Source organism: Cyrtonyx montezumae, unplaced genomic scaffold (assembly GCF_038088225.1).
Source record: "Cyrtonyx montezumae isolate F1298 unplaced genomic scaffold, pur_monq_1.0 scaffold_3, whole genome shotgun sequence".
Lineage (NCBI taxonomy): Eukaryota > Metazoa > Chordata > Aves > Galliformes > Odontophoridae > Cyrtonyx > Cyrtonyx montezumae.
In genome coordinates this window covers 29,091,500-29,108,563 of record NW_027072034.1, presented here as the reverse complement: position 1 = coordinate 29,108,563, position 17,064 = coordinate 29,091,500, and the positions used below count along the sequence as shown (strand labels likewise).

At 42.9% G+C, this 17,064-nt stretch overlaps 1 protein-coding gene across 2 annotated transcripts in view; it reads left to right on the top strand.

Moving 5' to 3' along the window:
• The first annotated feature begins 12,317 nt into the window (after positions 1 to 12,317).
• The window catches only part of TUBGCP3 (tubulin gamma complex component 3), a 45,569-nt gene continuing 40,822 nt past the window's right edge, over positions 12,318 to 17,064 (top strand). The window contains exon 1 of one of the 2 annotated variants that reach the window (XM_065741058.1): positions 12,318 to 12,654. In XM_065741058.1, coding sequence (XP_065597130.1) covers positions 12,318 to 12,654 — 337 coding nt within the window. The remainder of the gene's footprint in view (positions 12,655 to 17,064) is intronic. The other variant, XM_065741057.1, reaches the window with a different exon arrangement.

The window sequence follows — 17,064 nt, the reverse complement described above, 5'->3', positions numbered from 1 at the left end:
GCCACTTTTGAATACTTCTAGATGAAAGTAACAGCAGCTAATTATCTTAGCTTTTATTCAAATTCTCCTCTATTATTAGTAAAAACATAAATTGCTTAAGTATCCTATATGTTCTTTTCCAATACATTATCAAGTCTTTTCCACAATTTGAGTCCTATTCCTAATAGGTGCAAAAGGATGAAAGACAAAAGAAATTCAGAAATAATAGCTTAAAAGCCATTAAATGTGCTTCTGACTTACATCATCATTCTTTGCAAAACTGAATTGCTGTAAACAAGGTGGAACTTATCATCTGACAGCAGCAATATGCTTTGACTTCCGATAGACCTATTTCATCACGTCGGTGAGCTATACACAGCAAAAAAACAACAACTTCAACAAAACATATGCAATAAATCTTAAGACCCTTCCTCACACCTGCAGAAAAGAGTCAGGTAAGCAGTTGAGTCTTGCAAAATGTCCTGAAGGTCATCCACTCAACTTCAGGCTCTTGTGCACCAAAGCAGTGAAAGCAGGTGTCCTGCATGCCTCATCTTACCCACCCTCATGTGACATCATGCCTTTTTGATTTGACATATTTCCTCTGACAGGCCTGACAGCGGTGTGTCTTCTCATGCACCCGGGGAATTTGTTGATCTAGGAGATTAAAAAAAAAAAAAGATCTGCAGCTCCCCTGCAGATTCTCACAGTGTTGGGATGTGATGCTTTGGATGGGCTGTGTTGAGCCCTTCAGTCTAAGAAGCGTGTTATTTTTTCCAGGTTTCTAAGGAATAATGTTGGAGGTGTGGTTTTGTATTTTGTGCAGTTAGATCTGATTTCTGTAAACTCTTTATTAGAGTCTGAAACTGAACATCCTCTTGAGATTTATATTCTGAATGTTACTGTCTCTTCTGGCTAGCACTGATGTCACAAGCTGAAATCTCAGATACCTGCCTAAAAAGCACTGACAGTTCATTTGATACTGAACAAATTTTAATCAAATTCAAGTTTATTTCTGTGTTTCTTCTCTTTTCACAACCTTTTCTCCTCCCCCATTGTTGCAAAGTCCTGTTATTGTGGGCTATATGTGGTGAAGAATTGAAGGGCAGATGGGACTGTTTCATATTTAATGCCTTCAGGGGAGCAGAACAAAAGAGCTGTGGAATGTATGTGTGGACCAGCTCAAGTCAAACCCTCCTAAGTGGAGGAAGCAAGAGCCCCAAGAATGAGAGTCACACAGACAAAAACAACACGCTTCTGGTGTAAGAAACCTCACTGTTCTCTTATGAAGTTGGAAAGCATTCAATCAATATTTTGTTGGTCAGAGGTTCTGTTCAGAAGGCCTATGAAGATTAGGAAGAGGAGCATGAGAAAATCTGCCTTTTTTCTCCTCATTTCTCCTGTGTTTCCTGGTGGATGGGCACTAGAGGTACTGAAGCTGAATCTTTTCAGCTGTACTTCAGTGTGATTCATGTTCTTGTTCACAGAGACTCTGTATAATGTCCTGCTTTATCATGTTCAGATAATCCTTGTCTCAGGGTGTGTTGCACTGGTTACCAATCAGTACTGTCTTGTCTTGGAAGCAGTGAAGTGACAGAGATGAGGTAACACAGAACCCTGAGCAAGCTGCGTGCATGGAAGACCTTTTTCCCTTCTGATATCTTCTTCTCCAACTTTTGAGGCAGCTTCATGGTAAACAGTGTACTTCTTGGTCTTCAGTCTGCTCTGCTTTTCTAGCCTCCCTTGGTGTGAGAAGAGGAGGGAACTGAGCTCCTGGCTTGTCACAAGGCGATGGGTCATGTTCCTCCTTTACAGGAACAAGAGTAGGAAGGAAATGACGATCTCATTCTGCTGCACTACACATCTGTAAAAGCTGAGATGCTGTTGTGCCAGTCTGGACACTGAGGCTGCTGCTGTGTTATTTGCCTGAGTAGAAGCAGAAAAGCTTTGGGAAGATCCAAAGCCTTTGAGTGTATGGAGAGGGCTGGTTTACTGTCCGGACTGTCTCCAGTGTGTACACAAACAGCAGCGTCTCAGACAGTGGGCAGAAAGCAGCACTGTGCAGTAAGCGGCAGCTAATGCATCCTGTAACAGCAAAGCAAAACTTTGCAGCGCTCTTCCGCCAAGTGAGTCGCAGTCCGCATTCTGAATAAATAAAGGCAGCCGCTGCCTCTTCTCTGCCTTCTGTAGTGCCACCTGCCGTCGGCTCTTTGAATGAGGCTGGATTTCAGTTTCGGGTTTTTCTCAAGGCGCTCTGAAGCTTCCAGCCCGATCTTTGCATCTACACAAGCATCCTTTCCCTCTGTTCTTGCAGACCCACAACCAGCGATTTTCAGTGTTCGGGGGCCAAGCACCTGTCCTGCCAACTGCAGCTCTTCTCCTTTCTGCTCCTTCAGCAACTTCAGCTGCAGACTCCAAATAATACTGGAATCATAGAATGGCTTAGGTTGGAGGGAACCTTAAAGATATTCTAGTCTCAATCCCCCTGCCATGGGCAGGGTTGCTACCCAGTAGATCAGGCTGCCCAGAGCTCCCATCCAAGGGGATGGGATCCGTCCAAGAGAAAATAAACCTGCTGTTAAATTCTGATGCCATCTTATGCTGACGCTAATATCAGCTTTACCAGTTTCAGAGGTTTGTGTAAATAAGCAGCAACAGATTGGTAATACAGCTTACCAATATCTTGCCATATCAAACAAAGCACAGCTTTCAAACACAAGGTTTGGGTGTTCTATATCCTATAGCAGGACAACAGTAGGATCAGATCCCGGTGCTTGTTTCACCAAATGCCTCATCTCAGCATTTGTGTTCTGTCTGTCCCACTTCTTTATCAGCTCTGTTACCCCTTTGGGCTCATGTTGCAGTGGTTCAGCCGCACCTTCTCATGAGCTACTCTGCACAGGAGCAGGATGGCTCTCTGTAACACTGCTTATTGTTCAGCTAAGCGGCCTTCTGCTCTTATTAAATTACGTGGTAGAAAACTAACTCTGTTTTAGACATCAGAAATCCAGACGGTGCTGATTATTTGCTCTTCACGTCATTTCCAGTTGAGAACTGCAGTTTTAAAAATGTTTGCTTTCTAAGGACAGCTTTACCTGTGCGTAGATGAGGTGCAGGGCTGGAGGGGAGCAGCACTGCATCCCCACCAACACCTCTGTAGTAATGTAGGACCTTATGTGGCAACAGTGAAGGATAAATGGAAGCCCTATGCCATGGTTGAACGTGTGGCAGTGCTCCAGCCTCACACAGGCATGCTAGCCTACAGTTACACAGCCACAGGCTTTCTTGAATGACACTTTTTTTTCCAACTGCTTCAGATGCTGTGAAGTCCTCCCACAACAAGCATTGCCTTCAGTCAAACATACCTAGGCAGCTGGAACTGAAGCTGCCCATACCAGAGTGCAGGAACATTTCTGACTTTGTTCCAAAATTTTCAGGTGTTGGCTCACACTATTGAATGAAGTAAGGTGTTGTAGCAACTAAACTGAAGTGGTGATGGTCTCGTTCTTCACAGTACTCTTCATGTTATCTGTCTGATGAGCAGTTCCATCTGTTTTCCTCTCTGTCTCTATGCAGTAGAGGAAGTAACTGGGAAAGGAAATGAATCTGTGCAGTGTCCTGGACTAGACTCTGCTTTATTTGATTATTCAATCACATACTTTTATCTTAGTGCCCATATAAGGCAGGATGATAATCCTTGCTATTGAGATCTGTAAGAAATCAGAAGCAATTGAAAGCAAATCTCATTTATTCAGATTACGAGCAACTCACATGGGAGAAAATATATTCCTAAAGGAGATTATTGGAAGACTTTCACACAGACATTATGTCACTGTTACTATGCTCACTACTTCATAAAGCAATAGTGGCAACTATAAACATAATCCAGTGAAATCTACTTTTCATAAGAAAAAATGATTCATTCTAAATCATTTGGAATCTAGTACTCACTGCTCCTTCTCATACTGAGGGGAATACCATTTTATGACTTTTAAAAGGCTTTGCGGAGTTAGATGGATAATGATATATCTCCTCAGGTTCAGGAAACCTGAACAGTCTGTTCATACCAAATATATGTTGCTACTGTGCTTTCTTGAGATGTGCCAAGTATACATCCCTGTCTTTAAATAGGAAACAGTCAAAGGATAATTGCACTAAAAACACTAAAAGCATTCTAAGTAGGAAGGGAAAGAATTTTCTGTGGTAATGTATAAGAAAAGGAGAAGAGCTGGGTTGTAATCCACAACTGGAAATATATTTCCTTTAAAACCCTGGGCAAAATGCTTCTTTGGTGTCTGTTTACATTCCCATATTTGATTCTGTGAAATGGGGATTCTAGCTCTTGTCTGTCTCCAAGAATGCTGAAATTGTCTGTGCAGGGTTGGATTCTCTGAGATAGAAGCTGTTATCTGATTATTGTTATAAATGGAAAAACAGGTTATAGCTACGTAGGCTCTTAGTTAAAAGCTGATCCAATTACACAGAGGAAACCCATGAAACAAACCTCATTGTCAGAGGCTCCAGTTACTATCTGCATATTTCTGCTCCTGTGTTCTTATGTCTGTCTCTGGGGCCTGACTGTCCTAGAATATGCTTTTATCAGTGTCTCAGATTTTCAGGAGGGAGGAAGTGTTGAGATTTGTTTCCAACCCACAAGCTATTAGTACTTCCAAGAAACCTTTAAACAGTAGAACACAGTGGAAGTTACCTATAGAAAAACTGCCCTGCCACAGGAGAGAGAAATGTTCTGCTGTTAGGAAGCAAACGTTGCACCTTTGCTAAAAAACACATTTGAAAATTGGCAAATCGTTGTACCTTCAGCTCTGCTCTTTGTGCCTGGAGCCCTTCTATAGCTGCTCAGCAGTGGTGGTAACAATTTGCACTTTGATATCCTGTAGTGTCATCTGAGAGCATGCAATCGAAGCTTTGATTCACAAATGCATCCACAAAACTGTTACCTACTGATGTTATAAACCATGTTGAAGGCAAGGGGTGTATTCCTACGTCTTTTTGTAAATCCAGGTCTTAAAAGTCACCTTGTTGGGCATATCTATCACGCCCCTTCATTTAATGGAATATGGTAGCTTTTAAAACCAGGAATAGCAGAACGATTCAATATTTTATAACAGGATGGAGAGAAAAGCATAGAAGTCACAAATTTAGACACACAGGATATTAATCACCAAGACAGAATGTGGCAGGAACACCAGGAATTTTTCTTATTCTGTAAAGAAGGCTGTGGACTGAGGTTAGATTATGTTTTTCCCTACAACTATCCATGGGTATAGACAAGTTCTTCCTCATACTGTGAATGAAGTCAGTAGTCTTCATGAATTCTCATGGGGAAAAAGAAAAAGACTCAGGCTGGTATGAGGGACTTTATGTGATGAGGGGATCAGCTTCATGGATATGAACGTTTCACTAAAGTGAAGACCAATTTTTCTTTTAATATTTGTAGGAAGATAAAACTTAGAATGTGTTCTGCAGGAGATATTGTTACCCTCACAATCATTTCTATCTAGAAATGGGGTACATATTGTTCTAAAGGGACTAATTACAGTAGTCAATACAAACCTTTGAGAAAGAACATGATTATTTTCCCTCTTTTTTAAAATAAGTATTTACCTTATTCATTTAACACAGCTATAAATATAGCCACTTCCATCATTTTCCTGACTAGTTCATTAGAAAGAAAAAGAATCAGTATAAGGAAAACTCTCTGCACACTGAGAGGAAAGGAAAAAAAAATCAATAAACATTTTTAAAAGCATTACATAGCAGAATGTTCAGGTTGACCTCTGGAAGAGTTATGCAAATATGATTAAAAATATCCCTTGCTTATAAAATTCCAAGTATTTTCAATGTTTAAAACAAAAGCACGGGAAGAAACTGTTTTTCTAACCAACCTGTTGCTCTTTCTTTCCCTTGTGACATGAGGGAAAAGCCTAAACTTTGACCTTGAGGCTTCCATACAGATGTAAGGGCTGGCTCTGGCATGAGATGTTTGCACCTGGGGAAATGAGTAAACAAAGCAAGGTTAAAAAAACACAGAAATCATCTGTGACCTCCCTGCTCTATAGTGAAATTAGCTAAAACAGCAACAACAACAACAACAAAAAAGAAAGAAAATTGATCCAAAAAGGCTCCAACCACCTACTCACAAAGCATTGCAGGGCTTTGTGGAGCTTTGTTATTGACTTATGCTATATTTAATGAGTTATTTTTGTCCAGTGGTATTATTGCTTTTACAGAAAGAATCCCATTACAGATGCATAAATACACATTTTTAAAGTGGCCTGCTACACTGCATTTTGATAGTTTCCCCCATCTCCTTTGTGCAGGCCAGTGAATAGAAGAAGGCAATGCTGCTTAGGAGGGACTTTCAGTGATGACCAAGTCCAACTGTCAGACTGCTCTGGGGCTGATCCAAAGTTAAAGCATTTCATTTGGGCATTACCCAAATGCCACCTGAACTCTGAAAGGCACGGGCATCAATCACCTCTCTAAGAAGCCTGTTCTAGTGTTTGATCACTCACAGGGTAAAGGGGTTTGTCCTAATGCCCAGTCCGACCCTCCTCCAGCACAGCAGGGAGCAGAACTCAGCACCTCCTTCTTCACTTCCCCTGCTAAAGAAGTTGCACAGAGCAATGAGGTCACATTTCAGCTTTCTCCGTATTTGACAGCCCAAGGGTCTTCAGTCTTTCCTCACAAGACACGTCTTCAGCCCTGGTACCAGCTTTGTTGCCCTCCTCTGGATGCATCAAGGTATCACCTTAAAATTCTGGAGCCCAGAACCATATGCAGTAATACTCTAGTTGAGGCTGCACCAATACTGAATACACTGTGAGAAAGATCAAAAGCATTTACTCTAAAATACTGAAGACATGGTCAAAACTCTTAGTGAAAAGCTGAATACAACATGAAATGTTTATTTGTAATAAAACTGGGCTAGTATTTCCAGAGTTTCATTTTCCAGGCTCCTTTCCAATATTATTATTCTGCTTTTAAAAATGAAATACTTGTCATGATCTCTGGGAAATATTTTGACAGTATTTTTGAAGGTTTTAACAAAACAGAAGTGTTTTCATAAAACATTTTCACCAAACTACTTTCTGATGGAAGATGACTTGATGTGTTTCTTTTTTTTTCCTACCACTCCAGATATGTGGCATAGCCGTGATCATAGAATCACCAAGGTTGAAAAAGACCTCCAAGATCATCCAGCCCAATCATATCACCAATATTTCTCTACTACCACCAATTTCCCTCTATTACCACCAGTATTTCCCCACTAAAGCATGTCCTTCAGTACAACATTTGAACGTTTCTTGAACACCTCCAGGGATAGTGACTGAACCACATCCTTGGGCAGCCCTTTCCAGTGTCTGACCACTCTTTTGGAAAAGAAATTTTTCTTATGTCCAACCAGAATCTCCCCTGGCCAACTTGAGGCCACGGATGCTATGTGAAGCACGGGCACTTAGAAAATATCAAGTAGTTCAAGCTTGTTGGACTGCCTGTCTGCTAGCTGCAGTTATACTATTTATTAGAAAGACAGATAATGCTGCCTGCCCCTGTATAATAAATAATATTTAATATTGGGTGACTTTTGGTGTATGTGTGAAAGGGTTTCTGTTCGTTACTAAGAACACCTCTCCTACAAGATGAGGCTGAGAGAGCTGGGGCGGCTCAGCCAGGAAGAAAGAAAGCCCCAGGGATCTCATCAATGCCTGTAAACACCTGAGGGAAGGGTGCACAGGGAGACAGCCAGGCCCTTCTCAGGGGTGCCCAGTGCAAGGACAAGAGGCCACTGCCACAAAATGGAATGTAGGAGGTTCCTTCTGATCATGAGGCAGCATAACATTTTTATTTTACTATAAATACTGAAAGATGTTCCAGAATAAAAAATGAAAATGTCCTTAATTTTGCCTTCATACAGCTTACATCAAGATTTCTGGCATCTTCTTTGTATTTCAAAACCGGTTTCTTTTTGGATATATGTGTCAATTCAGTGACTTTATGTAGGTACGTGGCATTATGGAACACATTTCAGGCTCCTCAATCAATAGAACAGTCACAGCAAAGAGTGTAGAAGCAGAGAGCTGGCCATGATTTTGTTGCAACAAGTAGGCTAGAATGCAGAACTGATATGCTTAGGAGGGTTAAACTGTTTGGGCCAAATTCCCTCTTCATCTGAGCCATACGCATTCACAGGGAAAAGATCCACTGAAATCCAGTTACAATACTTCACTCTAAAACATATGGCCTTTCCAAAGTTAGATCTGCAGACACCTTTAAGAGCCTCTTAATGCTGGAGATGCAGCATAGTAGGGCTCTTGGCATTATAAGGTTGCCAGTGTGGAAAAGATATGTGCTCAGATACAGAAGCCAACTGGTGCTGAATCAAGTCCTGCTGGACTTCCATACTCTAAGATGCAGATAACAGGAGCAGATAATATCCTCCATTGTCTCCAGCCACTACATTTCTTAACATTTGTCATACGACACTGAAAATATGTCTAACTGGCACAGTGAAATGCTGTAGGTGTTAGTGTGATTACTGATTTTGGTATCCCTCCAACAGCTAGAGCTATGTAAGATACTGTGCCCTGCAGACATAACTATAAAGGAGTTCAAACAACCAGAGCAATTAGGCCTCAGGGTTTTTATAAGAATAACGTTCTCTAGTCTGATCTTATGGGTAGCATACACTCAACACTTATGTAGTAGCTCCTGTGTCAGCTTGGGTTTGATCGCTAAGCTTGCAATAGAAGGCTGATTTAAAATGTTCAAGATATGGAGAAGGCATCGTGCCCTTAAACATCTCTCTCCACTGATTAAATATGCTTACTGAATTTATAACACAGATTTTTCTAGCATTACTTTGCCAGGCTTCAGCTTCCATCTTCCACTGGATTTCACTGTACATTCTTCTGTCATAAAGCTCTCCCTTACATAGGAACCCTCTACACAAGTCCCTTTAAGCTTCTGTGGATGAATTAAATTCTTTGTTTAGTCACTGCCAGTTTTTCAAAAGCACTCAATCCCATTAACCTGTGTCTTTTCTGCACTAAAAAAAAATCTGTTGTTTTTCACATCCCTCACCAAGTTCAGCTCCATCTATGCCTTGGCTTTCCTGATCTTATCTCTACACATGTAGATAACATCCCTGTATTATCCCCAGGCTACACAACCCTGAATTCAACTTTGTCTCCTGTTTTTCCCAGCAACTCGCACCCTCCTGCCTCTTTCTGACAGCTTCCTATGTTATTTCCAGAGCTCCCTGTCCCTTACACCATCATTTCCTGCATCCTTCAGATCAGTCAGGCCAGGCAAGAAGCAGCTGATACTTCAGCTGGATCAGAGCTAGCTATAGGATGCTGTCCAGGATGTGCATGCCAATCAGGTGGTTTGCAGGTAGCAGACCAGAGAGATCTACGTCCTCCTTGTCTTTATTTTCAAGAGGGCATTAACTGAGACCTTAGTACTTTAATTTGCTGACTTTGACAAAATTTTTATTAGCTAATATATTTATGAGCTATATCCTTCTACTAAATCTTCAGAATTTGTCAAGAGATCTAACAGTTACCGGGACACACTGACACATGAAGAAATCACATAAGCCTCATTCCTTGGGAAAATGAGGCTAGAAAAAAAAATAATACATTTCTAATAGTGTAACAGAATTAACTGCTATTATTCTATTTCAGCAGCATAACATAGGATGTAGTTTTACTGAAATTAGTAATTGTACTTCTGCTTGAAGACACGCTTGAGCCATACTATTTTAATAGTATGTTCCTATAAGGGAATCACAGAATGGTTTTAGTTGGAAGGGCCCTTAAGGATAACCTAAATCCAACCCACTGCCATGCGCCACTTCTTTATTATATGTACCTTTTTTTTTTCTAGTTTAAAACCATTACCCTTTGTCTTGTAACTGTATTCTCTATCTTTCCTGTAGGTTTTCTTTTAAGTACTGGAAGGCTGCAATGAGGCCTCCTGGAGCATCTTCTTCTCCAGGGTGAACAAGCCCATGTTCCTCAGCCTGTCTTTGCAGAAGAGGTGCTCTATCCCTCAGATAATCTTTGTGGCCCTCCCCTGGATCCACTCCAACAGCCTGTCACCGGTTTACGGGCAGGTTCGGCCCGGTTCCATGACGATTGGTGCGAGGGACCCACGGACCCACGCCCCAGGAAAGGGGAAGGGGGAAAGGGAAAAGGGAAAAGGGAGATGGGCCTAGAAACAAAACAGCGGCAACGATCTGAGGAGGAAAGCTAATTTACTAAATAAGATATCGTAAAGCAAAATAACACAATATAATACAGTATAATTGGAATTAAAGCTAATAAATCAAATAAAATGAGCAAGAGAGAGTGTCCGATAAACCGAAGGCCTTACGCTAATGCTGAAGGCGGACGGCAGCGAGCACCCACTGCTGAGTCCATCCCAAAGGAAAGAGAGTGTCCCGTGACCGCAGACAGTTTTTATCTTTCCCTCTGAGCGTAAACACGTAAGAACGCAAAGCATCGCAAAGTCCTCTGGGGAATGGAGTTCTTCTCTTCTGAGACAGGTATACCTGGAACTATAGATGATCCACGGAGCTGGAGCATTAACTCTTTAACTCTAAATGCACTACATGATGTTATGATGTGGAATACCAGTACCAAAAATCATAAAACCATGACACAGCCCTATGACTTTCTTGTGCTGGCAGCCCCCAGGCCTACATACAGTACTGTAGATTGAGCCTCAGGAGAGTTGGGTAGAGGGGGTGTGAAAGACAAAAACTGTTTTTCTTTGTGGTGATAAGACTGTAACTGATAACTGCAAATTATCTAAGTGGACGTTATGTAGCCGGAAACCCTTTGTGTACAGTGTTTACATTTGAAAGCACTTCTTTGGAGGTGTTTTGCTCAGTAGTGTTTACTGGCAGAAGATCTGGCCTGTGACTGGATAACTAGTATGGGAGTTTAGGGAATTATATCCTGTGAAGGCAAGATACAATTTGGCATTTCCCTATTCCTCTCTTGTCTGCTGGCAAGGCCCAGAAAATGGGAACAAATTGGAGCTGCCTCTCCAAAAAGAGCTGACTCAACCACCTTGGACTTATAAAACAAGTTATACCTTTGTTAGGAATTTAGAGAGATAGGGAAAAGAAGAGAGAGAAAAAAGGAGGAAAAAAGAAGTCATCATTGTCAAACAAACAACAAAATCTCCAATGAGCCATTGCTACAAGGAGATCAGCACCTGAACTATGAACCTCACTGGATCCACAGTGGTGATTCTCTCTCTTGCTTTCTACCAAGACTCCTTGCTTTTTATTTCTCATCTCCTTTCTATTGTCTTTCTTCCTTTCCCCATATCCCTAAGTGTACGGGAACTGTTGAATCATGGCCTGAACCACTGATTGACCACCTGAGGCGAGCACTGAGTCAGCCTCAGGAGCACAGGTGAAGGTGATATACCTGTGTGATTGGAAGGGGTGGAGTCTGGCTCCATCTCTCCCAGACCCCATTTAAGGGCTGACCACCACCAGGGAAGGATCTCTTCTTGGAGATCCCTCCTGTGTGGAGTTATTGGTGAGCCTTTATTTATTGGTTGTCTGTTTACCACCCAGATAAGCCAAGTAAACTATACCATCTACCTCATTATTTTCTGTGCATACTATTCTTTTGGGTTATTCACCCTACACTAAGCAACTAAGGTTGGTAATAAACTGGTTGGGCTAACATTTAACCTGTCATGTCTTAATCTCATCATCGGATATAATTTTTTTTTTTTAAAAAGGACCTCTTCTCCCTCCTATAAATTGGAGCGAGACTGGGTGACAATCATCTCCCTGCTGATCACCCTTCTGTTGATGCAGTCCAGGTTACCGTTGGCTTTCTGAGCTGCAAAAGCACACTGCTGGCTCATCTCCAGCTTCCTGCTCATCAGGACCCCCATGTCATCCTCCATGGGGCTGCTATCAGTGTGTTCATCTCCCATACTGCTTTCCTATCTAGGATTGCCCTCACCCAAGAGGCACACGTTGCGCTTGGCCCCGTCCAACTTCATTAGATTCCCATGTGCCCGCTTTTTGAGCACATCCAGCTTCTATTGTGTGAACAGCACAACGTAGCTTGGTGTTGATAAATGAGCACCATTCCCAAGATGGACCCCTGGAACACACCGTGCATCACAGGTCTCCACCTGCACACGGAGCTGTCCATCACGACTCTCGGGACACAGCCTCGCGGGGCGGACCGGGAGCGGCCCCGGAACGGCGAGCCGGCGGAACCCCGAAACGGCGGCGGCGGGGCGGCGGCGGAGGGAGTTGTTCGCGGCGCGCAGCGATGCCGCCCCCAGCACAGGGCATTGTGGGTGCGGAGCGGATGCCGCTGCGGCTTTCGGCGGTTCTGTTAAAATGGCGCCGTAGGCAGTGGCCCAGCGTGCAACCGCCTGCTTGCGCGGGGCGGCCGGCGCCGCCTTTCCGTCTGTCCCCTCCCGCCTCGCCGACTGCCCGCCCGCCTCCGCCGCGATGGCGACCCCGGACCAAAAATCCCCCAACGTTCTGCTGCAGAACCTCTGCTGCCGCATCTTGGGTAAAAGCGAAGGTACGGCTTTTCCTCAGCGTCGGGGCGGGAGGAGGCCGCGGTGTTGGTGCGGCGGGAGGGAGCGTCGGCCGCTTGCGTGAGTTGTGCGTGGTGCAGCCCGGCTCTGGCTCCGCTCTGAGCGGCGGGGACGCGGGATGGGAGAGGGACTCTTGGAGTCGCTGTCTTTGTGAGCGCTGATCCCGGTTCGTGACCGAGCTTTCGTCGTAGCCTTTCTCTCGTGTGAGAGAAGAGATGGCTTCCTCCCCCTGCTGCTAGCTCTGAACTCCGGTGTGTTCTTTTCCTCCTGCCGTGCAACTGTCTTCTGGGATATCACCCCGGGTTACGTTGAGGCGGTTGCGTGGCGGTGGTGAACAACTTGGAGCTGGCTGAATTACTGCTCCTTGAAGCACAGAAGACAAGTGACAGTGCCTGAATGACCCCGTCTCTCCCCTCCGTGCTTTTGGAAGTCTGCATTCAGTTACCCTCTGCATTGCCACACATTTCCCATTCCCAGAATTGCCACTCAGTATGAATTCAGTGTCAGGAGTTTCTGGTGTGAAGCTTTTCTGAGCTCCTGCTCTTCCCCAACCTCCTTCAAATCAGTGTTAGCTTACAAGCTGCGTAACGCCTCTTGTGCTTTTATGTAACCACATTTATTTTAATCTCGTATATTAAAAGGTATTTCACAGCAGCCTTCCATTCAGAGACGCTATCATAGCTTTTATGCAAAAGCTGTTCTTCACATTCAGAATTATTTGGAAACTGTTTTATTATAAAATTGGTATACATATTCACATGCAAGAGCACTTCTAATTTTCCACTGCTTAAAATCTGATGTTGTTGTGTTTATTCTTCTTAAGACTGTTATTACTTTTTTATTTATTGGTGACACGGAGCTCTCTTTGAGGCCATTATTTCCATATTATTGATACTGTATTTCTGGATCCTGTTTCCCTGATGATTTTTCCTTAGTTTTGAGAATAACTGCAACCTAAACTTAATCTAGGATTGTTTCTCAGCATTGAGTATCTTATTTAGGCCTATGACACATAGAGCACGAGAGCACAAAGTTTTGCTCTTACCACCCATGCTTACCACCCATGGTGTGAGTACTGGGAAAAGGTGCGATGCTTCTACTGACTTTGGGTGAAGCCTTGGTTCCTATGCATTTCCTTGTCTTCTGATGGAAGAGAATTATTAAAAAAAAAACAAATAGCCATTCCAGTATGTTTGGGTTCTACTGACATAGCTAAGATGTCTTGTGTACTTGAAGAAAAAGGAAATTCTGCCCAAAATCATGGTAGGCTGCCATGTGCACTTGTAAGTCCACTATATCTGCTTGCTTATCTGAGGATTTGCTTGACTCCTTCAGCTCCTAATGAAGAATTTTTGAAAACATTGAATAGAAATTGCATGAGCTGTCCACTGTGTTTACTGTTGCTATAGTTTTTGCATCTAGCAAATAGGGAGCCCATCCTCACCTGCTCTTCATTCTTGTGGTACAAGAGACCCAGGCACTTGTGATGTAAAGTTTCTCAGGGAATGATCAACTGTTGTCTGTTAGTTGGCCATCAGCCCAGCTCTACTGGTAGACAGTACAGGGAGACTGTAGTACGAAGTCCCTGTGGAAGAAATCCCACTCATGAAAGGTGTTCAAGCTTTTTTCCTTTTTTTTTTCTGCTCTTGTGTGTTTCCCCTGAATTCCCTTTTCTTTCCTGCACCCAAGGGACAAATTGAGACACTAAGGGAACTGTGCTGCTGCCAGTATCCTCTCTGTTGGAATATCATGTGTGTGTGCCTGTGGCAGGAGAACAACCAGTAGCTTCTTGTTCTTGAAGCTTTTAACTCTGAATCCTTTTCAGTGTGGGAAAAGAAGCTTAGCTACTTAGGAGATTGAATTTATTACAATTTCCTGTAATAAGTTTTTTAAAAATCAACTGGTAACAAGAAGCAAAAGCTAAGTGCAGGCAATCATCTTTGTCCACTTGTGTAGTTATCCTGTGAACTTCTTGAAATCCTAGCTTTTGGTACCCTCCTAGAGTAAGCACTTTAGTGAAAAATGGGTTATCAAGTAATTCAGTAAAATGTTGTGAATTAATAATAGGAGCTGAGATGGCCTAATGGGTGTTCCTGCCTGTGCATTCCTTGGGCCTATCTGTACTTCAGAAGGCTTGGCTATGTTTGTTCTCAGTGCTTGTTTCCTGTTATATTTATGTGGAAGCCATGGCTTCAGCAGGAGCTGAAGGATTCCATTCGTATAACATCTGTGGGAGTGTGCTGTAGCTGATGTGGGTGATGACATCTGCATGTGCAGCCTGCAGTGCTGTGCTTGAAGCCTTCAGCAAGTCAGAGTCCCTTATCTACTGGATGTTTTCTAGCTCCTGCCTGTGTCCGTGGTGTCACAATAAAAGTTGGAAAGGACTCACAAGTATTGTCAACTACAGCTCCTGGCTTCGCACGGAACCCATCTAGCACTCAAACCCAGTGTCTGAGAGTGGTATCCAAACGCTCCTTGAGCTTGGGCCCTCAGGGCCGCGCCCACCGCGCTGTGGTGCAGCACAGTCCCTAACCCCTAGCTGCCCCTCCCCTGACAGCTCCATGCCGTTCCCTCGGGCCCTGTCGCTGTCACACAGAGCAGAGCTCAGCGCTGCCCCTCCGCTCCCTGGGAGAGCTGCAGCCGCCATCAGGCCTCAGCTCCTCTGCTCTGCGCTCAGCACACCTTGCCCTAAAGACCCTTCCCCACCTTTGTAGCCATCCTTTGGATGCTGACTAATGTTTGTATGTCCTTTTTGTACTGTGGCACCCAAATGTGGATTTTGAGATCATCTCCTATATGGATAGCTTCCTTAGTTTCTGAAGGACAAAAGTTTTCTGCATATGGCTTGTTATTGTTTTTGGGGAAACTGAGGTATTCAGTTTTTCATTTATTTTTCCCTTCTTGGGCACTCCAGCAGTTAGACAAGGTTGCATGCTGCTCTGTGAACGTGAATTGAGTGCTCCTGACAAAGCTTCGTGTTCTTGGCTATCTTTCAGAAACCTCAGGGAAGTCTTGGGCAGTCATACTTCTTACACTGTTATATTAGCATGACCATTGTAAAAAGCTCTTAGTACATCAAATGTTGTTCATAGTCAGGCTATGTCTGTTTAGTTTTGGATTGTAAAAAGATTTTTGTATGTCAGACTCCTTTAGTACTTCTGGAGGTGAGTGTGCTTTTAGAAGGTGATATTTGAGTCTTTGGACAGCAGTTTGCTATCTGAAGTCCACACTGTGGTCTTAGTTTAGTACGCATAATCTCAGTGGTGTTCTTGTTGCATTTTTATTTTTTAAGCTCTGAAATATTGGCATAAATGTTTAATTTTCATGGGGGAGAACATGGAGTTCCTTCAAAAATTGAGATGGAGATTGAAGTGCATATGATAACAGGAGCAAATGCAAGTTGATAAGTTAGAAAAAAATCATAGCAAGGAGTTCCAAGCAGACTGTCTGCTCATGTTTGCTGGTAAGTCAATGGGCCAGTCCTCAAATCCATGTATGGGCAGTGCCACAGAGTTAAGGAATGAAGTCATGTTTCCTGTTCTGTGCTTAAAATTTCACTCACTCCTTTCTAGTAAGGTCGCACGTGTGATGGGGGTGATTGTTTCTGTTCCTTGCTATGTACAAGAGGAGTGTGGATAACTGGAAGGATTGCTAATTAAAGATAAACTTTGTGTTCAAAATTAGCATTAAGAGAATGTTTTTTCCATTTACACTTCTAACTTGATATTTTAATCTAGTTATCTGTAACAAAAGACATACAGTGATGGCATTCTAGACTAGTGTTTTAACTTGCCAGTATTTTCTGTTAGTTTGTCAGCCTGATCTAACAGGTGGCAGTCCTGCCCACAGCAGGGCTTGGAGCATGTTGTCAGGTCAGTTCCAGCCTAAGCCATGCAGTGATTCTATGTGGCATAATATTAACGTAATTGTTTTCTTTTATGGTAGTAATTCTTACTGACAAAACTTCAATACAGCTGAAGTGCATAAATTAGAGAGCAGCTGAGAGTGTGACAGCCAAGTTTTACAGCTTTGATGCTTAGCTTTACAACAGTAGCGCATTAGGTGTTTAGCAAACACACTCCTGGGGGGGAGGGGATGGAAAAAAAGGCTTTTTTTTCTTGAGCATGTCTTAGATTGCAGTGGTGGTGTTTGAGAATTTTCCAGCAGTAGTCATTCAGAACCATGTGTGAACTGTTGCTCATGATTTAGAGTGTCATTGTTTTACAGTGATCTTTATGAAGTATTGTGTGGGAAGAAGCAGCTGGCTAGAAGTACTAGTGGAGAGAATTTGCTTTCTTCAAGAAAGTAACTACTGTCTGGTTTGATTAACTTCTTTTAAAAATAATTGTCTTGTATTTTAAGCTTGCAGGCAAGATAAAATAATCAAGTGACTTATTTGCAGGAAGCCAAATTTCTCACAATAACTGTATACAGATGTTTTGAAATGCTCTTATTTTGAAGTTCAAAGAA